The 27,517-nt window shown below is 35.7% G+C and overlaps 1 protein-coding gene and 1 long non-coding RNA gene across 2 annotated transcripts; both read left to right on the top strand.

Annotated features, from left to right (window-relative positions):
- Nucleotides 1–5,461: 5,461 nt before the first annotated feature.
- Nucleotides 5,462–26,868, top strand: LOC127839114 (INO80 complex subunit E-like). Its single transcript, XM_052367318.1, has 8 exons — nucleotides 5,462–5,606; nucleotides 8,319–8,408; nucleotides 10,921–10,991; nucleotides 14,652–14,774; nucleotides 19,313–19,391; nucleotides 21,617–21,665; nucleotides 23,050–23,197; nucleotides 24,736–26,868. Exons 2-8 carry the CDS (start codon nucleotides 8,340–8,342, stop codon nucleotides 24,800–24,802), a joined length of 606 nt encoding a protein of 201 aa, XP_052223278.1. The 5' UTR covers nucleotides 5,462–5,606; nucleotides 8,319–8,339; the 3' UTR covers nucleotides 24,803–26,868.
- Nucleotides 9,221–10,167, top strand: LOC127839121 (uncharacterized). The gene is made up of 2 exons (XR_008030167.1): nucleotides 9,221–9,758; nucleotides 9,921–10,167. It is a non-coding gene; the product is annotated as an uncharacterized LOC127839121 (long non-coding RNA).
- Nucleotides 26,869–27,517: the final 649 nt, after the last annotated feature.

Here is a 27,517-nt window from a genome sequence, read left to right on the forward strand (position 1 = left end):
CAAAGAGCATAAAACCTGAACAAGAGTTACTCGAAAACAATAACAAATAATATTGCTATTTTATTAGTTCATACAAGTAATTTCATACAGGCATTGAGGTGTGCGCCGACAGGGACATTTGATCGTTGCATTAAACCGTGCTTATCGATATTTGAGATTAAGTGAAAACGTGTATTTACAATGAGATATAGATTTAAACTCAAAATTGATTGATAATTATGCAGTTATCAAGTTTTATAATATTATTATTTCACGTTAATGTTAATTTTATGAAGAGACTTTAACACATGAATACTTAAAAAGATAAAATAATCATTTTTGTTAAATAGTTTTGGTTTGTTTTTGTGGACATGACTGTCCCTTTTGGAATATAGGTAATATCGATTCAACTGTTCATTATGGAATATACGTAATGTGGATTAAACATTCCCTTATACACTGTAGAATATACGTAATATCGATTAAACTGCCCGTTTAAGAATATACGTTATATCGATTTCAACTGCCCCTTATAGAACAGACGTAATATTGATCAAACTGTCCCTTATAGAATATACGTAATATTAATTAAACTGCCCTTTTTAGAATATACGTAATATTGATTAAACTGTCCCTTATAGAATATACGCAATATTGATTATTTTGCCACTTGTAGAATAAACGCATTATTAATTTAAACATATTTTATTTCCAAAATAATCACATGAACAATCACATGAACAGTTGACACAAATACAAAATATACATAGAAATACATGTACATCTATTGTGACGAAATGGTAGGACCTCAAGTTCTAACAACATTATTAATGTGTTTTTCCCTGTTTTGTTATTTAGATAACATGTTCGTGACGATAACGTGATTTTGCAAAGCTCTATGTTACATGGTCAAAAGCACATTTGTCACGAGAAAACAAGTGCGCAAGTAAAACAATGAAAGAAAATCATGATTGGTAAAGAATTGGAAGTGTGTAAATACTATAGATAGTTAAGTCCTGCCCAGAAAGGTAAAACTTTGTGCTACAACAACATTATGAAAAACGCTTTGTCGTCTTAATAAATATCTGAACATTTTTAACTATGAAGCAGTTGATGTCATTATCAAACATGTTTTTACCAAACAGCATTATATTACAGTTTATAGGTTCTATTGCGTGAAGGGATTCGAAAAGAGTTGTACGTTGTACAGACGCGAACAAATAAAGAAGAAATGATACACCGATACAACTTCTCCACATGCACATAAAGGTGAAGGTTCTAATTAAGTGATTGGTGTACAAGTGCAATTTTGTCAAGTCTTCACAGTCATTGCTTAGTCGAGCATGTAAAATGGACGATTTTCTAACACTAAAATGAAAATAATTATAATGGAGTTTCGACACATGGGAGAATTAATTGTTTCAATTAACTTTTGAATCTTGATAGAGAAATAAATCTGACAATCTTATGTCGCGAGGTAAGTTGTTCCATAGGTCGATAGCCGACAGGATGAATGAACGCGAGTAAAGCTCCGTTCTTCTAGGACCGATAACACAATGTGCGTTCCTCAGGTTTCTTGTAAATTGTTGAAAAGCAGTTACTGGTAGTAAATTTCGAAAGAAGTCTGGACATAAGCTATTGTGTACTTTGTACATATGTATTACCGGTAGTGTTAGATACTTCCTACGCTCGGCTAAACTATGCCAGTGGATTTCTGAATACAAGTTAGACAAAGAAACAGATTTTTTGAGAACAGAACAGAACAGAACCTCATATTGATACTGAACCTCTCTTATGACAATATTGTCAATCTCAACTATGCATGGCCCCATTATCAACCCTAGGGCGACCAGCCCACAAAGACCACACCCACCCAAAATTGCCTTTTACTATAATTTCTTCATTTCTACACCGATTCACTTCGAATTGATACTGAACCTCTCTTATGACAATATTGTCAATCTTAACTATGCATGGCCCCGTTATCAACCCTAGGGCGCCCCGCCCACATAGACCACACCCACCCAAAATTGCCTTTTACTATAATTTCTTCATTTCTACACCGATTCACTTCAAATTGAAACTGAACTTCTCTTATGACAATAAATTGGTCAATCTCAACTATGCATGGCCCCATTACCAGCCCTGGGGCGCCCCGCCCACATAGGCCACACCCACCCTAAATTGCCTTTTAACTATAATTTCTTCATTTCTACACCGATACACTTCTAATTGATACTGAAATTCTCTTATGACAATATGGTCAATATCAACTATGCATGGCCCCATTTCCAACCCTGGGGCGCCCCTGGTTCATATATATATATATGCGGCGTGGGGATACACATCGGCCTCTGCAGTGCCATTTCTAGTTCATTTTGTAAAAGGTAATAAAATGTTACTTCATTGATTCCACAGTTTTTCAAGAGATAACATCACTTTGGAATTTCATATACGTAAATATTCTTGTAAGTAGATGACAGTGTTTTAGTATTACTGATTGTGTTAAATGTGCAACTATTATTTTATGTGCAAATTAATGATGTGAAGCGTTTTGTATCTCCACACAATACCACACACCTTTTTATATATGTACTGAATATATATATATATATATATATACTAACATCATTTACATGCTTCTGCTAGCGGCTTACCCAAGAAAGACAATGACTTCTTAAGGGTAAGAATTCCCGGGTACATTTCAGTAAATTTTCCGTACCAGGTGTACATTTAAGTATACTTAAGAGTACCCCGGGTACATTTAAGTAGTACCCGAACTGACAATGAGCAGTACTTAGTGTCTTAAGGGTGATCTGAAGAAAGCTCCCACTTAAGGGATCAATACAGAGACCTCCCAGTTACTAAGCAGACACCATATCCACTATACCGCAGCCACCGCATCAGGTTTAAATTCCTGCGGCTAGAAAACACACACAATTATAAGATGCTAGATCTTAAAAGCTAGGAACATGTTACTCGTTTGAAGATTGAATTTTGTGGATGCATTACTTCATTTTTAAAACAATTATACTATTTTGAACACAATAATATAACATATTATTTCTATTAAAAATAGGTATAGTACCAGAAAGGCCGTCTACCAAAAAGGCCGCACCAAAAAGGCCGCATAAGTGAACGAAAAAGGCCTCATGGTATACCAGAAAGGCCATACAATATTTAATATTATCATTGAATAGTAATGCTGAATATAATTATCATATCTATTAAATAGTCATTACTTTTTTCATAATTCTACTTAAAAGCCGTAAATTTTCAATTCAAAGTCGGCAAAATTATCGCCAATTATCGCATACAGTATGAATTGTTCGTTAGTCACAATATTTTTCTTTGAGTAATAGATGTTTCAGTTTTTTAAGTTAAAAGCCGTTAATTATGTAATCAAAGTCGGCATAATTATCGCCATTTAGCACGAAGGAATTATCTGTTTAAGGAAATTATATTTTTCTCTGAACTTTTTGTTTGCATCTTAAAGTAAATTAATTATATAAGAAGACGAAAAACGTTTTATTCAAATCCGATATAACACATATCTACAATATGTTAGGTCAAAATGACCCATGAACATTGTTATAATTGTATAACATAGACAATGTCGTCAAAAAAGTAACATACACAATACATAGTGTACAACGTTATTCTTAATTACTATGTACAACAATAAAATGAATTAAATAAAATATACGCATATGGATTAGTGACTGCTTAAAGTCAAATATTTAATTAAGCACATAACATATTATTATATATTGTTAATTTCCTCTTTAACTATTTTTGCAATGTTTAAAATATAAGAATGTGCATGTACAAAAAACTCGCTAATCAGACCGGGTATTCAAGTGCCAAGGGTCATTCCCAGTTTGCGGCATCTGTTTTGATAACGGATAATTAGAAAGCCCACATGTGGTGTAAAAGGACACTTATTGGCACCTATTGATGATTACTTGCGCATTTTAAAGTAGTTCCTTAACTTAAAACGATATAAAACTAGCTACATTCAATTCCGAAGACTTAAACCGAAAGAAACAAAAAATGCTTTATTCTATGTAATATTATTAGAAATTATCACTGATTGTCAATATTATTACGCATTTCACAAGCATTTAAAATAAATTTAGCATAGTTTATAATGTCTTTTTTAGCCGACTGCATTAGAATGTCATATTTATTTAACGTTGGCCACCTTTGAAAATATGGTTTTAAATGGTCCTTACTAATATCTCTATAAAGAGGACAAACAAGTTAAAAGTGATACTCGTTTTCTATAGCGCGTCCATTGCAAAACTTACATTTTCTATTTTCACGTAGTATCTTATTTTAACGACTGCTTTTGATCTCTTATTTATGTGACGATAAGCGAAATCGTGTTAGTGATTTTTTCTGTATTTCTTATTTGTTATAAAATGATGAAATGGTTCTAACTCAAATGTGTTTTAAATCTACAATAGCTCATGAGTCTAGGGGATTATTTATCTCATTATACCAGCTTTGCTTGAAGTTATCTAATTAACGTTGTTTAAATGTATTGTTGGTGAATGTTTGATCTGTTTGATTAATTAAAGTTGTTTGATCCGCCCATATATTGCTTAACCCAAGCTTGTCAAAAGTCTATGTGTGATGCACAATTTCGATGGTTATATGTGATGTTTTGTTGTGCAACATTGAATATCACAGAATATATTGCGTATTATTAATAGCGGGTATCGTCCATATACAGGCATATCCCAGACAGTATACAGGGAGGCGATGCGTCTCGGTGAAGTCACGTATGTGTGTCGTCTATGCAGAGACGCAGAGGCCCTCGACAATTTTGATTTAATAAAAAAAGATTCACATGTTTAACAATATTATTATGTAATTATGTGGTATTTTGTCAGTGTGACAGAACATGTATATCGTCTGTAAATGTTTGCTTGTAACTGTATATTTTGTTATATAAATTGTGTGACTCTGCTTGTACATTGACTGTACATATCGTAAATTTATATTTAAACATAAACAACAAATAAAGAAAATGATAAACTTCATACCTGTTTTATGACTTATTCCATTTTGATGTATACACGTGTATTTGTTTGTAAACACAATTTGAAACATAAAATAACAATAATTGGTTTAAGGCCTTTTTGGTTCATTTTTTGGCCTTTTTGGTACGCTTTGTGGCCTTTTTGGTAAGGTCTTTTTGGTATTCGGCCTTTTTGGTATGCGGCCTTTTTAGTTTTCGGTCTTTCTGGACCTAAACCTTAAAAATACATGGTTATAAAAAAAGTTTTTGCCCGTAAATTAGGTAGCACCTAAAATCATATTAAAATGTATGTAAGGTATACAACTTTCTACTTTTATTTCAGCCAAACGTTGTAATATCGACACTGCCGAAATAGTAATGCATAAACATGTTAGTTTTGTGCAGCCTGGCACTTATATATTACTGAGTTGTAACCATGAATGTGCGTTGTTTTTACTTTGGGTACTAATAAATGCTTCCTGACCGACAATTTTAATAATTTTAATAAAAAAAATGTTAAAGCATAAAATATCGATTAACTATCTTGGTTTTTAGTGTTATGCTTGCAGTTTATTCTTTTTAACTTTTACAGGTTTAACTGGTATGTTGTTTTAGAAGCGACCATTGATTTCAATGAGATACGGGTTAGGTTAGGGTTTGCGAATGTTTTCCGGACGGTTGTATTATCCGGATCAAACTTTGTTTATGGCTAGTTCTTCTTGAATGCTCTGAGCCTTTATGAGTACATGCGTACAGCTCAGATCCGGAGGGTCAATAGCTGGGATTTTGTGTATTTCTATCAAAGAGCGGCAAGCCCTGTCGATAGTTTTTATTTTGGTCGCCTTCGGGAAGCCACATACCCTCCATTGGAAGAGGATGCACGTTTTTTATTTCCTGATCACATGTCGTCTGTAATCCAATGGTCTAATGCTTCTAATCTTAATAATGCGCGATTGGTCATTGTCAGCTCTGGTACTAGTGTACACCTGGTACTCTTAATTCTCCTTCGAGTCCTTATACCGAACCCTGCTACAGTAATTATAGATTTATTTAGAGTGAATTAATCTAGGCTGAGACTGGGATAAAGGTGCGAAGTGCGTTCTTTTCCCATTAAAACGAAAAACTGAGCATCATTTCCGTAATTCGATGCGCACCATTACACAATGGGATCCCCGTTGCATAAATCTTATATAAGATATACTACTCTTACACAGACATTCCCAAAAGTGTCGGACCTTCGGACCTGACCGACGTTTTAAAGACAGGTCCGATTGAAAATGCCATGTTGCCGGTCCGAATGTCCGGGAAATAATTCAAGAAGAAAAGTTTATTTATTTTATAGAATTTGTTCCAGTGTGCGATCATTTGAGAATGAATATTCCTGGGCATTCCGAAAATTTGCGCTTGGTACCAATTTCGTCCGGTCTTTTATTTATCGATTTCTAATTGGTTAGCGGCTGGCAAAGAATGAACGGTAACTGACGAAACCTCTTCGCTACTTTCCAAAAAATCTTATGATTCTGCGAAATGTTGCTAATGTCCGCCATCTTGAAATTTTAAGTGATCGATTTATAGCAATGTTAAGCAGCTGCACTGCAGTGGCATATTGTAAAGCAATATGGTAACCGAATTATATATTGAATACATATTTGCTAGGTTACTGGTTACTTGTTTACATTTTCTACATTCAAACGATATGTATAAAGCACATTTAATTATATGTGCAAAACATGTACATGTTTTAGGACTTTCGTATTCGGATACAGTATGATTCGTCAATTTTAATTTATTTTCGACGTTCTTCATAACATTTTAATAGAATGACAATACACATGTGGTGATACGGATGGCATGGTTTATAATATTTCGCATTGTAGTTTCCAGAAATTGCAACTAGAAATAGTACAAAAAAGTAAAATAAGCTAGGTCAAGGGGGTGACCCCCATAGGGGCTCGATCCTTAATCCCCGTTGGGGTCCTGCGGTCCCAGACCCCTAGCTAAATTTTCCGGATTTCAAATTTGGGTCAATTAACACCCCTGGAATTAAGAAAACAAATATGTTACCATACAACTTATCGACTTAGGAAAACAACCAACACTTAGTATTAATGGAGCATCTGAGTTGTTGCCGAACGACATAACACTTAACTTTGCAAATGCATAAATACGATATATATGTTTGTACATTGATGTTTCGGTTCCATGAATCCCAGTCAGGTCCTGCAAGTTTTCTAAGACTACTGGACCGGATGTCCTGTGGACTTAAAATACTTTTGGGAATGTCTGCTTACACAAATTATTTGTTCGCTCTTACTCGACTTATGAGATCATTCTTGAAAAAATCGACGTAGATTGATCCCTGCGTTGTCGCGGTAATGCTTGTTAAAGTTATTGTTGTCATGAGAACTCGTTGATTTACAACACAAAACGTCTTATTTGAACTGAAGCGAATTAAGTAAATAATATTTTTCAACTTCGCTTTTGCTTTATTTTGATAATGTAATCCAAAGTTTAATGTTAGCAAGTGTTTTTTAGTGTTTTTGACACTGGAATTGTAAACAAAGTCAGTAAAGTCTTCCGAAAATTTGCACTCTGTGTGATTTTACAGTTTGACGTCATCAAAGGAAAGGTGCTTCCTGTCTGAAGCAATCAAGCGACAAATTTCTCATCAACAAAATTGGCCTCTTTTGTCTTGCAATCAACATGCCGAACCAATCATGTTTGTTCCTAAATGCTTAGCTCCGCCTTCGAATCTTTTGCAGAGAATGGAGGTGGAGTTTAATGGTTAATTGAGCAAGTGTTTTACGCAAGTTGGGTTGCGATTTGCTGAAATTACTTGGCCCTAAGCATTGAAACGAGAAATACATTTATCAATGAAATTCGAGATACACTGATTTACAAACTTTCTGTACAGTTCCTAACTATGGCCGACGCCAGTGTTTACAAAATTCCACATATATATCGTGAATAATAGTAGTCTTTTATTGGAGTATTGACTAATAATCAGATTGCAAGGTATTGTTATTTTAATCTACTAAAATATTGAGTTTGTTTAATATAATTAACATGTTAAACAAAATAGTTGCGTTTTTTTACCCAAAATAAATCTTGACAAGTGCCCATTCATTTTTGCTAAGTGCCCATTTAACTGTATAAGTGCCCATTTTTTTTTTCATTGATGGGGCAGTAATCCCATCAGAGAAAAAAATATCATGTTCTCTGTCTAGGTGGCTTGAGAATTTGGTATTTTACATAAAAATCATTTAAATATGATTAGTTGATTTTTTTTAAATGTTAAATATATGTGTTTCAGATTTTCTGGAGTTTATTCACAATGGACAACCAGATTGACTACAAACAGAAATACAAAGTCTTGAAGAAAAAACTGAAGTTTCTAGTATATGTAAATAATTTTGTTTCTAATAGATTTGTTATATTTTAGGATAGAACAGAAAAGAAGTACATGTATTTTTGTACTCAAGAACAATAACACTCTAACTCCAATATAACGCTCTCCGTTATAACGCTGAATCAAATATAACGCGGGTGAGTCTTGGATCCCTTTTTTTCTCCAACCTTCCATTTCTGATTCAAATCCATGTTATGCAACTTCATGTATTTTCAGACAATTCAAAGATGGTGGCGATCACATCTTGATTGCTGTATTCAACCGTCCGTTGAACCGATTTTAATCGCTTCGAGGTTAAACAACACCGACAGCTAATTGGTGTTAATCTGTTGTGTAATGTCAGTAAAGGTGTGAAAAACTCGCATATCAGTGTTTATTACATGTATTCCATATCAGAGCGGTTTGGTGCGCTAATTTCAATAAATTAAGTGCACGCGGGATAATTATAAAATTTATATGAAAGGAGCGGCTTTGAAATATACTGCGCAAATATAAAACAAGTTTTTCTGTCATTTCACTATCATTCTAGTATTTAGTCATTTAATTCAGTTCATGTACAAGAAATTAATTAAATAATTAAGGCGATTTATTGACATGCTAACGCAATGTAATTGTAAACAGAGATTCTCTTTTATTTTTTTCCCGGTATCAAAAAGTCCCCGGGAAGCATGTTTTTTGCATGACAGCGTATGACGCAATAAAACATTTCTTTGTACATGTATCGTATTGCATTCAATCTAAATTTAAATTCCCTCGTCCAATGAAAAATGGCGTATGCATCTAGTTGTGTTTATAAAATTCGCAAACATATTTATTTTCATAAATCTTCAAAATAATTATTAGCTCGGCTTTTTTCGGAGAAAACTCGAGGCATTGTCATAGCCAGCTTGTTGTCTGCCGTCCGCGGGTGTCGTGCTAAAACTTTGACATTTTGCTCTAAAATCAAAGTGCTTCCACCCATAACTCTGAAACTTCATATGTGGATGCACCTTGATGAGTTCTACACGCCACACTCATTTTGAGGTCACTAGGTCAAAGGTCACTGTAACCTCTAAAAAAAAAAAAATCTGACAAGCTTTCATATATGCACCCGAGCCGAGCGTTGGCACCCGTTATGCGGTGCTCTTGGTTTTTTAACCAGGTTTTCCGAAGGAAAAAACTGGTTATTAGATTGGCGAATGCGGGCGGGCTGGCTGGCGGGCTGGCTGGCTGGCGGGCTGGCGGAATAAGCTTGTCCGGGCCATAACTATGTCGTTCATTGTCAGATTTTAAAATCATTTGGCACATTTGTTCACCATCATTGGACGGTGTGTCGCGCGAAATAATTACGTCGATATCTCCAAGGTCAAGGTCACACTTTGAGTTCAAAGGTCAAAAATGGCCATAAATGAGCTTGTCCGAGCCATAACTATGTCGTTCATCGTCATATTTTAAAATCATTTGGCACATTTGTTCACCATCATTGGACGGTGTGTCGCGCGAAATAATTACGTCGATATCTCCAAGGTCAAGGTCACACTTTGAGTTCAAAGGTCAAAAATGGCCATAAATGAGCTTGTCCTGGCCATAACTATGTCATTCATTGTGAGATTTTAAAATCATTTGGCACATTTGTTCACCATCATGGGACGGTGTGTCCCACGAAAGAATCACGTCAATATCTCCAATGTCAAGGTCGCCACGACTAAAAATAGATTTAAAAAAAAAAAAAACTAACAAAGGGGGTTAATTTTTTTTGGTCATTTCAAAAGTTCAGTTTGAGTTTTCTCCCTTTATCAGATTTTTTTTTCACAATGAAAACCTGGTTTTGTGACAATTTTGTCCCTTGTTTAAAGTGATGTTGTACTGTAACTGTAAGATTATCGGATAAATGTGCACATTAGAAAAGCAGTATGTATGCTGTTATCGATACCATTTGGTTTATATGCATGTATTTGCGGATGACAACACAGCATGGCAATACACAGGACCTGTATTATAGGCTATACTAAACCTGTTTTTTCTAGCCCCCTGCAATAAATGAGCTCAAAACTTATAACCCGGATCCGTTTATAACGCTGTTTCGTGGCTTGGACCCCGTGATCCGCGTTATATTGGAGTTACAGTGTAATCATAGCGGATTTTTTAATGACGTCTGCATTTCTGATGTTTGGCCTGTTTGTTCATTCATCTGTATCAAAAATGCCTGTTTGTTCATTCATCTGTATCAAGTTAACCAAAGCTTTGATATGTGTATGGATGTTGTCTTTGAACACTGTCAACAATACGAATTACCTGACCTCATTTTCATCTTGACATTTACCTTGGACTAATTCAGAGGTCAAAATCTTGGTTAATGCAAAACAATGTTTTGTCTTACTTACACCATAACTCCTTTATTGTATAAATGTAATTGGTATATAAGTAAGTAAAAGATTATAAACTGGTAATTTATTATTTCACTTACTCTGATTTGAGTTGCAAAGAATATTTGAATAAAAAGTCATTAGTGAATGTTTTTTGTCAGGAGCAAGAATGTTTCCTGGAAGAGCTGCGAAAGTCCCAACGACGACTGCTTCGTGTGTCCAGAGACAGAAGGTAAGGACAACAGAAAAAAGAGGACAATTGAAAAATGAGCCAAGCTCTTGAAAACTTAACTCTTTCAGTGCGAGAACCAAATTTTGAAGGCCTTTGCAAACAGTTTGGATCCAGATGAGACGCCACAGAATGTGGCGTCTCATCAGGATCCAAACTGTTTGCTATTCTGATAGTATTCTTTGAAAAAAAATCGAAGAAAATGCGAATTTTAGAAATTCAGCAGACAACATTTTAGCAGACGATAAATTTCCCAGCATACAAAGGGTTAATGTGTGTCCGCACAGGCTTATCAGGCACAACACTTTTTGCCTAGACTGTTAATTTTGTTTCGAAGAGACTTCCTTAAACCCTTTCCCACTCAGAAGCAAAAATGAAAATGGCTATCTGCAAACAGTATAAAACCAGAACAGCCTGCGAGAAACTCACAGTCTGTTCAGGTTTTATGCTGTTTGCTGCTCATCAGTATCTAAGGGTTGGAAATGAAACCTTAAAAACTTGAATCTAGTAAGAAAGGTCTTAAAGTAAATATAACTTTCTAAGTGACTACAAATGCGTCAAAATACGTATCTAAGTGGTATAGTGTTAAACGGAAAATTCCATAGAAGCAGAAAGTGTCATCTCTAATTTGCCTATGTCAGTGCTCACGCTGCTGCCAGACATTATCGCCAATGGCGATTATTTTATCCAACTGGCTATTATTTCTTAAAATTGTCTAGAAAAAATGGCGATTATTTTATCCGCCTACATAAAAAAACAAATTGCCTCTAAATGTTGTCCGGCGAATGCGAAACGCCTGCAAATCGGGCCATCAAGCAGGAAAAATCGATAACGAGATTACCTGTGTACACACTCGACCCTGTGTATTGTCATACACTCGTCAATAACTTCTGCGACATTGTGGCCTAGAGCATTTTTCTCAATCAGTGTCCGACAGCAGTGATATATTTCGGAAAAAACGTCTTTAATCTCCCTGTGCTTTACCAATTATCGGTAACTGTTAGATCTTTGTTAATTTTTCGCCAATTATTATTTAATCGTCATTATTGAAAATCGCCGCTAATATTGTTGGCTGGTTTTGTTTTGCACGCCGTTTTTTCTGCAATTAGATTACATTGAACATTGCTTGATGAAATAATTATTTAATCGCCATCAACTAATTATCCCCGTAATTACCGCTGTTTGTCGTCTGCTTTAACATATGATTCCAATTTTTTACCAGGTAACCTGGTTTTCCCAATTCAAAGGGACCCGGCATATGCCATGGTCAGCTAATTTTAACGAAACACGTGTTTGGAATTACACTAAGGTGGTGTATTTTAACTCACGCGCTGTGATATTTCGAGTGTTCACCAAAAATTGCAATTGGAAAAACTATAAAAAAATAGTATAATTAGTGCTCTGGGTGGGTTGGGGCCTCTGCCCTTAATTCTTATGTGTATGTAACTGTAGCTGAGATCTGGTTTGTTAAGTCACACCCACAACATTGATTGTATTCTTTATTGTAAAGCCATGATAATATTTTATAAGAAAATGACACACTGATATTATGCTTGTTTTTAAGTATATATATATATATTATAACTTGAATCCAATAGATATACATTTAATAAAACATAGATAAAAAGAGATTCATGGTTTTTTCTTTCTTTTTGCCTTCAGTACCGTTTTGCGGAAAAGTCCGCATATGTTTTGGCTATTATTTTTTTAAGGAAAAAAAATATGGCTATTATTTTCTGAAGGCCAGAGTGAGCACTGCTATGTGGACACACTCACACTCATGTTTATACACATGCATTTTCATATGAAATCACAATGTTTTGTAACACAATTGTAAAATAAATAGACTGCAAATATCTCTTTCGTGATATGGAATACAGTTACATGCAACTTGTACAGGCAAACAATTTTGTTTTAAATATAATAATATATATCACATAGAAATAAATTTTCTGTTTTAGCTGCAGTCGTACAATTTGATTCTCAAGATTGATTAAGCAATCTGTCTAAAATGTATTGGATCCGAGAGCAGCCTTTTTGTAGATGTTATAAAAGCATGTGTGAATTCAAGGTATAGGCACTGATGATTTCTTTCTTCTTGTTTTGTGATTTAATGTGTCTTGTTCTGACAAAACTGGGCATAATGCATGTTCGTAAAGTGCCGTCCCAGATTAGCCTGTGCAGTCCTCACAGGCTAATCAGAGACAACACTTTCCGCTTAAACTTGATTTTCGGTAAGAAGGGACTTTCTTCAAACTAAAAATACCACAAAAGCGTTAAGTGTCGTCCTGCACAGGCTAATCTGGGACGATACTTTACGCACAAATAATGTTAATTGAGTCTAAATATCTGCAAAATTTATTGATTTGCATTTCTTTTAACAAGCCATGGGTCAAATCAATTATATTGAAATAGCCAACTGGTATCAGGATTACTTAAAATGTAATATCAGATTTATTTTACTGTAAAAGTTCATAATATTTGAAATGTCAATTCGTGAAACTAAGCAGTTGACAGAAATAGTAAGAATTTAGGTTTCATTCAACTATAACCTATTACTATAAACGCTTTCAAATGTGAGGTATTTATGTACAAAGTGGTTCTTTGTATTATATAATAATTTTAGGAATGATTAAACACACACTGAACTGTTTTAATTAGCCACTGTTGGAAAACGGGGCTAAATGCCTGCGCTTAAAGTAGTCCCTCAGATTAGTCATTGCAGCCCACACAGGCTTATCAGGGACTCCTTTATCGGCTTTTATGGGTTTAAAAAAAAAAGGACGCTAAATGATGTAGGGTTGAAATAATATACCACATCTGTACACTGTTACCATGAAGAAAGCATAAATCTATTTAATATCATGATCGGTATCACTTCAATAGAGATTACTATAATGGGGATTGAAAACTTAATTATGTTACACAATATGAATATTTCCTTATTCATCACATACAGACCAATCAGTATATAGCTGGACAAAACAAACCTGAAACAAATGAGCTTTATATGAAGAACGATAAATCAAAGTTATTCCCAAAATATTTATTCTAGTTTTGTGCTCATGTCACATGTATGCTAGTATTTTACCAAGAGGTCAGATAGACATGTGTTCACCATACCAAATATTTTATAAGTTGAGCCTCGCTCTGTCAAAACTGGGCTTAATGCATATGTGTCTTGTTCTGTGAAAGCTGGTCATAATGCATGTGCGTAAAGTGTCGTCCCAGATTAGCCTGTGCAGTCCGCACAGGCTAATCAGGGACGACACTTTCCGCCTAAACTTGATTTTCGGTAAGGAGGGACTTCCTTTAAACTAAAAATACCATTAAAGCGGAAAGTGTCGTCCCTGATTAGCCTGTGTGGACTGCACAGACTAATCTGCGACGACACTTAACGCACATGAATTAAGCCCAGTTTTCTCAGAACAAAACACATATGTGCAAACATACACCCCAGATTATAGTGTGCAGTCCTCACATGCTGATCAGGGCCTACACTTATTTCTCTTGTATGGAAATTTTCTTTTTACGGAGGTCTTCTTTAAACAAAATCCAAAAGTCAAGGCGGAAAGTGTAGTCCCTGATGAGCCTGTGGAAATTATACATTTCTGCTGTCCAGTTTCCTACTGTTAAAGACCCATGCTATTTTCTATTGTACAGTTTTCTGCTGGACCGGCTGTTACAGTACGAGAAACTGGAGGATACCTCGGGAGACTCTGACCTGACAGCGTCCAGCGACAGTGAGCCTGAAACCATCAAACAGGAGGGCAGCTCGGGCAAAAGGTGCAGGAACATTATTCACCTTCCTGTTATTAGTCTTTGGTCTAAAAATAAAGGAAATGAGCCTTGCTCTGGGAAAATGGGGTTTAATGCATGTGTGTTAAGTGCTGTCCCTGGTAATGCATGTGTGTTAAGTGCTTTCCCTGGTAATGCATGTGTGTTAAGTGCTGTCCCTGGTAATGCATGTGTGTTAAGTGTTGTCCCTGGTAATGCATGTGTGTTAAGTGCTGTCCCTGGTAATGCATGTGTGTTAAGTGCTGTCCCTGGTAATGCATGTGTGTTAAGTGCTGTCCCTGGTAATGCATGTGTGTTAAGTGCTGTCCCTGGTTATGCATGTGTGTTAAGTGCTGTCCCTGGTAATGCATGTTTGTTAAGTGCTGTCCCTGGTAATGCATGTGTGTTAAGTGCTGTCCCTGGTAATGCATGTGTGTTAAGTGCTGTCCCTGGTAATGCATGTGTGTTAAGTGCTGTCCCTGGTAATGCATGTGTGTTAAGTGCTGTCCCTGGTAATGCATGTGTGTTAAGTGCTGTCCCTGGTAATGCATGTGTGTTAAGTGCTGTCCCTGGTAATGCATGTGTGTTAAGTGCTGTCCCTGGTAATGCATGTGTGTTAAGTGCTGTCCCTGGTTAGCCTGTAAAGTCCGAACATGCTAACCAGGGACGACACTTTTGGCATAAACATCATTTTTGCTCAGAAGAGACTTCCTTTAAATCAAAAATGAGATCCGTGCGAAAATTGCAGGGACAGAATTCACTCACTTGTTCTTAGAATTAAGTCTAAAAATAAAGAATATTCTTGTAACTGTAATGTTATAATTTTTTAAATAGACAATAACAGTTTATTCCGGATGTTTTGTAGTATATCAGGCGAGGCTTGAAATAATATAACGGCAAGCCTTGCGGAGCCATTATTTTATTTTTGCAGAGCCTGGTATATTACAAAAAGATCAGGCACTAATATGTTTTTCTATTTATCATACCTCTATTTACAAGAATTATTAAGCATGAATGATTATGATCTTTGACGTTTGATGTGTTAATAATGACGTCATGAGCACCTGCACTTAATATTTATCAAACATGTTTTTTGCTGTTTATCTTGATATCAAATTGTTTGTTTTGTTGAATCTGATTATATTTGACTTAAATTGATTACTTTATAGTTGATTTTGAGTAATATGACCTACCAACTATCATCGTCTGATAAAAGAACTTCCTGTGAACTGATATAAAAAAATATATCGGGCTGCCACAGTGTTATATCAGGCAGATATCAATGCAGCTGTATGACAGTACAGTTTTATGTGACATGGAAGTTAACTAGACAATTTTTCATTCAGAACAAATATTTACGACATAAGCAACATATGTAACCTGGCAATTTAGAAAATCAGGCGTTAAATGACCCCTGTGCTCGAAATGTTCAGGGGTCAAAATATTTAAGTCAAGGGTAAATATGTGTCTGCATATTTGTTAAAAACAATGTACTCTGAATATGTTCCTTTGTATAAACTTCAATACAGTACTATGCAAACAACAGAAATTGTACGATATAAAATATGTTTTAGTGTTAGCCTCTTGGTAACAGATGCGTGGCAGATAACATAAATGCTTGCAAGAAAAAGCAAGGATCCTGTTTCAATTGGAATCTCTGAGCCTGTATTTATTTATAAGCTGAGCATTTATTTCCAGATTTTAAGTCCATTCTTAAGTCTAAACATGGGTTGGTGAATACGAGCCCTGGATGACACTTGTGCTTGTTCATACATAAAATAAAGTTCTGATATTTGTTGATGTCTCTTGAATTCATATGAGATTGACATCTCATTGTGTTGAAGGACAATTTTTATGCTCCCTGAAATAAAATTCGGCGGAAAATGTAGTTGCCAGTTTGTCCTTCCTTACTTCCGTTCCACTTTTGTTACCGTTTATCATAGCACCTTCAATACTTTACCAATTTCTTTCATATTTTGCATGTAGGTACCTTGCATGGACCTCTACCTTTTGATCAGGTTTGAGGTCACTGGGTTCAAGGTAAAGGTCACTGAGGCTAATAATAATAGATTTTCCGTCCCACTTTTGTTACAGTTTCTCATAGCACCTTCAATACTTTACCAATCTCTTTCATATTTGGCATGTAGGTACCTTGAATGGACCTCTACCTTTTGATGAGGTTTGAGGTCACTGGGTTCAAGCTCAAGGTCACCGAGGCTAATCATAATAGATTTTCCGTCCCACTTTTGTTACCGTTTCTCATAGCACCTTCAATACTTTACCAATCTCTTTCATATTATGCATGTTGGTACTTGCATGGACCTCTACCTTTTGATGAGGTTTGAGGTTACTGGGGTCAAGGTTAAGGTCATCTAGGCTAATAATAATAGATTTTCCGTCCCACTTTTGTTACCATTTCTCATAGCACCTTCAATACTTTACCAATCTCTTTCATATTTGGCATGTAGGTACCTTGCATGGATCTCTACCTTTAGATGAGGTTTGAGGTCACTGGGTTCAAAATCAAGGTCAAGGAGGCTAATAATAATAGATTTTCCGTCCAACTTTTGTTACAGTTTCTCATTGCACCTTCAATCCTTGAACAATCTCTTTCATATTTGGCATGTAGGAACTTTGCATGGACCTCTACCTTTTGATGAGGTTTGAGGTCACTGGGGTCAAGGTCAAGGTCACCAAGGCTAATAATAATAGATTTTCTGTCCCACTTTTGTTACTGTTTCTCATAGCACCTTCAATACTTTACCAATCTCTTTCATATTTGGCATGTAGGTACCTTGCATGGACCTCTACCTTTTGATGAGGTTTGAGGTCACTGGGTTCAAGGTCAAGGTCACCGAGGCAAATAATAATTGATTTTCCGACCCTCTTTTGTTACCGTTTCTCATAGCACCTTCAATACTTTACCAATCTCTTTCATATTTGGCATGTAGGTACCTTGCATGGACCTCTTCCTTTTGATGAGGTTTGAGGTCACTGGGTTCAAGGTCAAGGTCACCGAGGCTAATAATAGACTTTTTAGGTGGATATTAACACATCGATTGACAAAGCACAACATCAGGGAGCATCCATCAGTTTCACTGATATTCTTGTATTTGATTGTGGAACATGATGTGTATTTTCAATGGTTGACTTATAATGTGGGCTTTGTTAAACATGAACTGAAATGTATGTAATATTTATTTAACATAGGTTACAAATTAAAGGGGGTATTCTGGATTCACCATGAACGTCTGTATGTTTAAGTCACAAGCATGTCGTTTTAGTCAATATCATTTAATTTTGCAGGCATACCAGTAGGTCCTTATAAAATGGAGACATTGTGAATTTTATCATTCCTGGTTAAATATTTCCAAAGTAAATGCCCCTTACCTTTTCAAATAAAAGGAAAGATTTTTACGTGTGCCGGCATAAGCTAGGTTAAGTTTTTTTTTAAGCTAATCTCTTAGCAATGGCTTGAAGGATTTCATGCGTACTTAAAACATGTTTTCTCAATATTGAAATGATCAAAGCCATTATTATTTGATATATGGTCAAGGTTATTGTTATTGAGTACAGACAAATGGTTTCAGCTTATAAGCTCAATAGCAAATTGTTTGTATTAGAACTATGTAGATAAATGCCAAATTTAGGAATCAAAGTGTACACTTTTATATACAAAATTGATAAAAATTGTTTTTTAAACCATGCTCCTGACATTTAAACTTGCCATGCCATATGGATAGTTGTTTTAACAACAACTTGCTACTTATTACAAATGTGTGGCGCTGGAATATCTTTTATACTAATGTGACATTGTCTAGATATTTCAGCCACACATATCTTTTAATAAAGGACAATAAATAAGATCATGCCTTTTTTTAGCTTGTTAACTTCATCAGTTATTTCACTTTTTACATCATTATGATGTAATGGCTTGTTAACTTGATCAGTTATTTCACTTTTTACATCATTGTGGTGTAATGGCTTGTTAACATCATCAGTTATTTCACTTTTTATATCAATGATATCATGTAATGGCTTGTTAACATCAACAGTTATTTCACTGTCAACATAATTATCATGTAATAACTTGTTAACATCAACAGTTATTTCACTGTCAACATAATTGTCATGTAATGGCTTGTTAACCTCATCAGTTATTTCACTTTTAAAATCATTGTTATGTAAAAGCTTGTAAACCTCATCAGTTCTTTCATTATAAACATCATTGTCCTGTAATGGCTTGTTAACCTCATCATTTATTTTACTGTTAAAATCATTGTTATATAATAGCTTGTAAACCTCATCAGTTCTTTCACTATAAACATCATTGTCATGTAATGGCTTGTTAAACTCATCAGTTATTTCACTGTTAAAATCATTGTTATGTAATAGCTTGTAAATCTCATCAGTTATTTCACTATAAACATCATTGTCATGCAATGGCTTGTTAACCTCATCAGTTATTTCACTGTTAACATTATTGTCATGTTATGCTGCTACATGTCCTGTTATTTTCCTCTGTATGTGTGTTGTTGTTGTTTCAGGAAGCGTGCCAGTCTGCCTGCAGGTCTGGATCCCTCCACGGTCCTGGGTGGAATGAGTTATACATCTCTCATACAACAGGTCAGATCAGCTGTTCAGCATAAAATTTTAGCCGCACTCTTGTAAAACAGGGCTTAAAGCATGTGCTTTAATTGTGGTCCCATCATAGCCTGTGCAGGTCTTAAATATGCTCATTTGACATCTTTGTTGCTGTCAATTTTGCAAAAATAATTAAAACAGATCAAAATTCTTTTGCTGATAACATGTTCCTCAGGCAGCTAGTTGTCAGTTACTGGCATAAGTATGCGCACAAAGTATTGATAAACCTGTTGCCCAAGGAAAAGTGTGAGTATGATAAGTAAGCGCTTTCATGAGGCTAGTTGAAAATGGCAAAAAACACTAACAAACAAATTTGCACTCCAGGCCCTTTTGTTTTGATTTCATCGACTTTATGAATCATTTAAAGCCTAAATTGCATAGAACATTAAATGAATTAATTTGTTATATACATTGTGTTTTTATACCCCCACAAACAAAGTTTAGGGGGGTATATAGGAGTGAGCTTGTCTGTCTGTCGGTCTGTCGGTCGGTCTGTATTAAGTGTCCGCTCTCTAATTCAAGTAGTTTTCATCCGATCTTCACCAAACTTGGTTTGAAGTTGTATCTAGATGATGTCTAGGCCAAGTTCGGACATGGGCCTTGCTGGGTCAAAAACTAGGTCACGGGGTCACTTATCGCGTTTTAAACATTCAGCATGTTGTCCACTCTCTAATTCAAGTAGTTTTCATCCGATCTTCTCCAAACTTGGTCAGAAGTTGTATCTAGATGATGTCTAGGCCAAGTTCGAACACGGGCCTTGCCGGGTTAAAAACTAGGTCACGGGGTCACTTAGTGCGTTTTAAACATTCAGCATGTTGTCCGCTCTCTAATTCAAGTAGTTTTCATCCGATCTTCACCAAACTTAGTCAGAATTTGTATCTACATGATGTCTAGGCCAAGTTCGAACATGGGATTTGCCGGGTCAAAAACTAGGTCACGGGGTCACTTGGTGCGTTTTAAACATTCAGCATGTTGTCCGCTCTCTAATTCAAGTAGTTTTCATTAGAGCTTCACCAAACGTGGTCAGAAGTTGTATCTAGATGATCTTAAGTCCAAGTTCGAACATGGGCCTTGCTGGCTCAAAAACTAGGTCACGGGGTCACTTAGTGCATTTTTTAACATGCAGCATGGTGTCCTCTCTCTTATTCAAGTAGTTTTCATCCGATCTTCATCAAACTTGGTCAGAAGTTTTATCTAGATGATCTGAAGGCCAAGTAGCGAACATAGGCCATGCCAGATCAAAAAATAGGTCACAGGGTCACTTAGTACGTTTTACACATTGAGCATGGTGTCCGCTCTCTATTTCAAGTAGTTTAAATCCGATCTTCACCACACTTGGTCAGAAGTTGTAACTAGATGATGTGCAGGTCAAGTTCGAACATGGGCCATGCAGGGTCAAAAACTAGGTCACGGGGTCACTTAGTGTGTTTTAAACCTCACCATGTTGTCCACTCTCTAATTCAAGTAGTTTTTATCCAATCTTCACAAAAATTGGTCAGAAGTTGTATCTTGATAATGTCTAGGGCAAGTTTGAATATGGGTCAAGCTGGGTCAAAACAAGGTTTTAAACATCACAATGTTGTCCGCTCTCTAATTCAAGTAGTTTTCATCCAATCTTCACCAAACTTGGTCAGAAGTTGTATCTAGATTATGTCTAGGTCAAGTTTGAATATGGGTCATGCCGGGTCAAAAACTAGGTCACGGGGTATCTTAGTGCGTTTTAAACCTAACCATGTTGTCTGCTCTCTAATTCAAGTAGTTTTCAACCAATCCTCACCAAACTTGGTTACAAATTTTATCTAAATGATCTCTAGGCCAAGTTTGAACATGGGCCATGCCCGGCCTAAAACTAGGTCACTGGGTCACTTAGTGTGATTTTTAACATTCAGCATGGTGTCCGCTCTCTAATTCAAGTAGTTTACATCCAATCTTCACCAAACTTGGTCAGAAAAGTTTTATGGAGATGATCTTAAGGCCAAGTTAGAACATGGGCCTTTCTGGGTCAAAAACTAGGTCTAGGGGTCACTTAGTGCGTTTTAATAGTTGAGCATGGTGTCCGCTGTTTTTTGTGAAGACGACATGCAAAATATTATGTGTCAATGCGGCATGTGGGGGTATTCATCAAGTCTTTGACAAAGCTCTAGTTTTATTTTGATCAAGTAATTTAGTAAATAACAAAAAAATTGACCAGTGTGTACTTTTTTCAGCAAGGACAACAAAAGAAGAAACCCAAGCAGACCAGTGTGAAAAAGAAACGTAAGCAACCTAACAAATCTATACACAATGCCACTGTCTATTAGCATTGAGTTTTTGTAATGGTTTCTTAAACACTAAAGAAATAATCTGCAAAAATAATGTGGGATTAGGCAATTTTCAATAAATATGTGCATCAGTGCGATGGCTTTGTGTCCACTGTTGTAACCTTTTGTCGTTTGAGCTCATTGTCTTTTTTTGTCAGAAATTATCAATTGCTTGCCATTTAGTAATATTTGTAAGATGTACACTTTAAAATTAAAACTAAGAAAGTTAAAGTCATGATTTTTTCTACTCTTGACTAGCTCATCTGGAGAATCTTTAAAGTAAGTTATGATTCAAATTTAAGCTGCACTTATAACTTAAACCAGTCTAAATGCTTTAAGTGTTGGCCTAGAGTAGTCTGAGCAGGCTAATCAGGGATGATATTTTTTGTTTAAAGGAAGTATCTTGAAAATAAAAATCGAGTCCAGGTGGAAAGTGTCCTCCCTGATTGTTTTGTTGGAACTGCTCAGGCTAATCTGGAACGACACTTTAGGCACATTCATTAAGTCCCATTTTCCAAGTGCAAGACTCATTATACCACCACTAAACAAAGTTGAGGGGGGGTATATATGAGTGAGCTTGTCTGTCGGTAGGTTGGTCCGTGTCCGCTCTCTAATTCAAGTAGTTTTCATCCAATCTTCACCAAACTTGGTCAGAAGTCGATCTAGATGATGTCTAGGCAAAGTTCGAACATGAGCCTTGCAGGTTCAAAAACTAGGTCACCGGGTCACTTAGTGCATTTTAAACATTCAGCATGTTGTCCACTCTATAATTCAAGTAGTTTTCTTTAGAGCTTCACCAAACTTGGTCAGAAGTTGTATCTAGATGATGTTTAGGCCAAGTTCGAACATGGGTCATGGCAGGTTTAAAACTAGGTCATTGGGTCACTTAGTGCGTTTTAAACATTGAGCATGGTGTCCGTTCTCTAATTCGAGTAGTTTGCATCCGATCTTCAGCATACTTGGTCAGAAGTTGTATCTAGATGATGTCTAGGTCAAGTTTGAATATGGGTCATGCCGGGTCAAAAACTAGGTCACTGGGTCACTTAGTATGTTTTACAATTTCAGCATGGTGTCTAGTCTCTAATTCAAGTAGTTTTCATCGGATCTTCACCACACTTGGTCAGAAGTTGTATCTAGATGATGTGTAGGTCAAGTTCGAACATGGGCCATGCAGGGTCAAAAACCAGGTCACAATGTCACTTAGTGCGTTTTAAACATGAGCATGGTGTCTGCTGTTTTTTGTGAAGACAACATGCAAAATATTCTGTGTAAATGCAGCATGTGGGGGTATTCGTCACGTCTGTGACAAAGCTCTAGTTGATGTTATACCATTCTTTCAGCAACAAAGAAGCCGGCCAATACCAACCCGATGTCAAGAGCGGAGCTGGAGCGCCACCTAGAGTCCAAACAGGAGATATTCGGCATCGGGAAAACACCTGACTTCCTGCCCTCTGAAATCTTCAGCAACGAAAATTCCAACTTGGACAGGTAACAGTGGTAGATTTGATTTGGGGGAAAGGGCCCAGCCTTCCATTTTGGGGAATAATATATCAACAAAACTGAGAAATAGAAAGAAATTGGCCAAGCTGAAACTTAAAATGTTGGGATAATTGCATCATTTTTCATTTTGCTCTTGCATAAGTTAGAAAATGAGAAGCCCATAGTGATATTGCATTAAATTTCAGTATACTATTCTTTATCTATAAATATAAGATAAAATGCCAATTCAAACAAATGTGTTTGTTTTATCTGTCTGTAATAAGTTTGTTTTGAATACACACTATTGTTTTATTTTATTCTCTTATTTATATTACTAAAATGTTATATGACCTTTTTGACATATTAATAGATTGTCTGAAGATTAAATATTTAATTCATTGTTGTTCAGAAAGTTTCTCTTTCAATTCAATATATATAGTCATATTCATTATTTTGGTGTAAACTGGTACTAATGAGCATTGTCTTGATAATTTGACTTAATAACATAAACAAATAATATATTGCAACAAATCTTTTTTTGTTGAATCAGCCAAGAATTAGCACAGTCTTGTAATATCTTATAATATAATTGATACAGTCTGACCTTGTTTAGGGAAAGAAACTAATGTTCTACAATTAATTACCCACAGGCGCAACGCTCTTTAGTATTTTGGTTGCCCAGCTAATGAATAAAGAGCCTAGTACCATTTACATGTAGTATCATGTGTATTTAAAACTTTCTTCAAATAAAATAATAGATAAATAAACAACAACATTGCTATCATGACACACTTTGCGTGCATTATGTCTTCATGTGAGTCTGAGTTGAATCATTTCCTTGCCCTTGACAAATGAATATTTTTAAACTAATTATAAATCGACAGTGGCCAATTTTTATTAAATGTTTAATTGCACTGAATTGTTTCAAGCTTAAAAAGGCTAGTTGCCTGGCCAGACTACCAACCTTAGAATTTGAGTTGCTCAGGCCAAAATCTACTGGCCAGGCTCAGGAGTAACCACTTATTTCCATCCCTGTTGTTTATACCTACATCATGCTAGACTAGCCAGCTGTCCCATTCCTGGACAAATAATGTGGCTGGAGTAGCAGTAAAATAATTTGAACGGCAATACTTAACTGATAGTCCGCTACTTAAGTAGGCAAGTTGTCTGTTACTGTGTGCATGTTTGTCTTAGCTTGCCTATGGAAAGCGTAGGTCAATTCAATACCATTATTGTACTGAAAGACAGTTAAAAACGAACATTTGAGCCTTGTTCTGGAAAAATGGGCTTTAATGCATGTGCATAAAGTGTCGTCCCAGATTAGCCTGTGCTATTCTTAATGGCTAATCAGGGATGACACTGTCCATCCAAACTGGACTTTTCGCTAAGAAGAGACTTTCTTTAAATGCAAAAGCAATAAAGCTGAAAGTGTTGCCCCTGATTAGCCTGTGCAGACTTCACAGGCTCGTCTGGGATGACACTACACACTAGCATTAAACCCTATTTTCCCAGAGCGAGGCTCACATTTTTACTACTTTCTTTTTCAGTGACGTGATGTTGGACATCAAGGATGAAGATGATGATGAAGATCTGATCATTGACACCCCTCACTGAGGCACATAGGAGTGGGGGGCGTTGTGTGGTACATTTAGGGGAAAACTAAGGCATAGAAGAGGGGGTCGTGTGAGACATTTAGGGGTTAATTAAGGCATAGAAGAGCGGGGTTGTGTGGAACATTTAGGGGTTTACTAAGGCATAGAAGAGAGGGTCATGTGGGAATCGTAAGGGGAGATCTGGATATAGAAGGGGGGTTGTCTTATACATATGGGTGTTGTGCAAAACATGTAGGGGGAGGGGTATCACTAAGGCACAATTGCAGGAGGGGGGGGGTTTGTCTGTGAAACATGCAAGTGGCGGGGTATCTTTTTAGCGCAGGGGGCATGTGCATATTGCTGATGTGTACATTGTGGGTGTAATTACATTTGAAAAAAAAAACAACACACGCTTTTATTGATAACTTTATTAAGTTTTTATACGCCCGTTTTAAAATACGGGACGAATTATAGTTTCACCCTTGGAGGGCCGCTGGCGGGCGGCGTTCACAGCAGTGTCCGCTCTCTAATTTCAAAAGTTTTCATACGATCTTCACCAAACTTAGTCATAAGTTGTGTTTAGACAATTTCTAGGTCAAGTTCAAATATGGGTCATGCTGGGTCAAAAACTAGGTCACGGGGTCACTAAGTGCATTTCAAGGATTAAGCATGGTGTATGCTCTCTAATTGAAGTAGTTTTCATCCGATCTTCACCTAATTTGGTCAGAAGTTGTGTCTAGATGATATGTAGGTCAAGTTCAAATATGGGTCATGCAGGGTCAAAAACGAGGTCATGAGGTAACTTGGGGCATTTCAAGCATTTAGCATGGTGTCCGCTCTCTAATTGAAGTAGTTTTCATCCGATCTTCACCTAATTTGGTCAGAAATTGTGTTTAGATGATATGTAAGTTAAGTTCAAATATGGATCATGCTGGATCAAAAACAAGGTCACGATGTCGCTTAGTGCATTTCAAGCATTAAGCATGTTGTCCGCTCTCTAATTGAAGTAGTTTTCATCTGATCTTCAGCGAATTAAGTCAGATGTTACGTCTCAATGATATCTAGGTCAAGTTTAAATATGGGTCATGCCGGGTCAATAACTAGGTCTTGAGGTCACTAAGTGCATTTCAAGCATTGAGCATGGTGTCCAAACCTTTGAACGGGCGTATCTTGTGACAGTTTGGCACTCTTGTTTAATGTTACCTTTTATTGCTTTCTTCATTAACTATGCTGCTCTGCTACAAGAAGTTATTATGTGCTAGAAGATGAACTTTATGCCATACAGGCCTTTATGAAATATATCATTGTTTTTTTTTGTGTCAGTAAAAACATATAGACTATTTTTTATGTGTGTTTCGCATTTTAGTTTATAAACATTATGAACATATGTTCCAATTGCATAAAGATCCATAATGGTTATGTAACACCAAAATATTTAATATATTTCTGAATGTACAATGTAAAACATTAAAAATTTATATAATATAATACCTGTTTATATTATCCAAGCAGCTCACCTCATTTGTACCAAATGACAGTCATAAATTGCAATTTGATTGCATACGTGCCAACAATAAACTCAAAATATCCTATTTTAGTCTGTTTAAGACCCCTATACTTTGAACTAACAAATTCGTTGGCCATTATTTGCAAACAAGATGGTAAATCTCTTCTAGTGTGATAATTTATTGGTTGCAAATTCCATACGTAACACTGTATGCAGTAAAACACTTTGTATAAACCGAGTTTTATCCTACAGCTAAATGATTTTATAGAACAAATACGACTCATAAATAAAAGAAAAAAATATTTCAGTTGAGTAAAAATTCGCGGAACTAAAACCTGAAAAATGGACTATAACAGCTAAACTAGTAAAAATTTAGTGGTTTTTAACCTACTTAAACTTAAACAAATAGTGGTTTTGATCTAAAATAACACTGCGGTCATTTCATTGTTTGTTTAGAGTGATCTTATATGCATTGTTTGTTAAGAGTGATCTTATATGCAATTGTATATATGCGAACAATATTTGAATATTATAATGGTCACATGTCTTATTAATCTAATTAAATCTAATTATTCCAGAAATCAGCAGTTTTATGTGTGATTTTATTCATTTCCTCCCATAATCATTAATAGATGTTGATACAAAAGTCGTTCTTGGAATGAAACAAGAAGGCCATATGTGTGTTTTTAAAACACTGATTAGATAAATATGTTGGAAATTGTTAACTTAGTAAAGGAACACGCAGAATTAAAATTTGAAAAAAAGGCAAATTTGCAAAAATAACCTGCGTAATTTGGTGGTTTTTAACTTTAAAAAAATACATGGAAAATTATTTTTTTAATGAATTTTCAGAAAGGTTTCTGATACCTCTTTAATGGGGTCGGACAAAAGCCTTCTCGGACATTAGCCCTTAGGACAAAAGCCCCTAGGACAATAGCCCCTAGGACAATAGCCTCTTCAAAAAAGTGCACTCACGGACATTAGCCACCAGGTGTTTTAAAAAGTTGTATTTTTATTTCATTAGTTTTATTTCATAAGTAATTACTTATTAATATGTTATGTTTACAGGTAAATTTTAGTGTGTTCACAATTTCTTTACTTTTATACTATTACTATTGGTGGTTTATTAATTAACTATGAAGTATTTTTTAATATTTAATCTTAATTAGCTTTGTGAAAAAAATGTTCTTAAGTGATTTATCAAAGTCTACACTGATAACAGGATACAGA

The sequence above is a fragment of the Dreissena polymorpha genome, chromosome 1, assembly GCF_020536995.1.
Source record: "Dreissena polymorpha isolate Duluth1 chromosome 1, UMN_Dpol_1.0, whole genome shotgun sequence".
Taxonomy (NCBI): Eukaryota; Metazoa; Mollusca; class Bivalvia; order Myida; family Dreissenidae; genus Dreissena; species Dreissena polymorpha.

What these genes read in the sequence shown, in the direction of transcription:
- LOC127839114 (XM_052367318.1), top strand. Translation starts at nt 8,340, where the DNA reads ATGGACAACCAGATTGACTACAAACAGAAATACAAAGTCTTGAAGAAA. An exon ending in CGTGTGTCCAGAGACAGAAG is followed by an intron (nt 10,992 to 14,651) that starts GTAAGGACAACA and finishes TCTATTGTACAG; the next exon opens with TTTTCTGCTGGACCGGCTGT. An exon ending in ATACATCTCTCATACAACAG is followed by an intron (nt 19,392 to 21,616) that starts GTCAGATCAGCT and finishes TACTTTTTTCAG; the next exon opens with CAAGGACAACAAAAGAAGAA.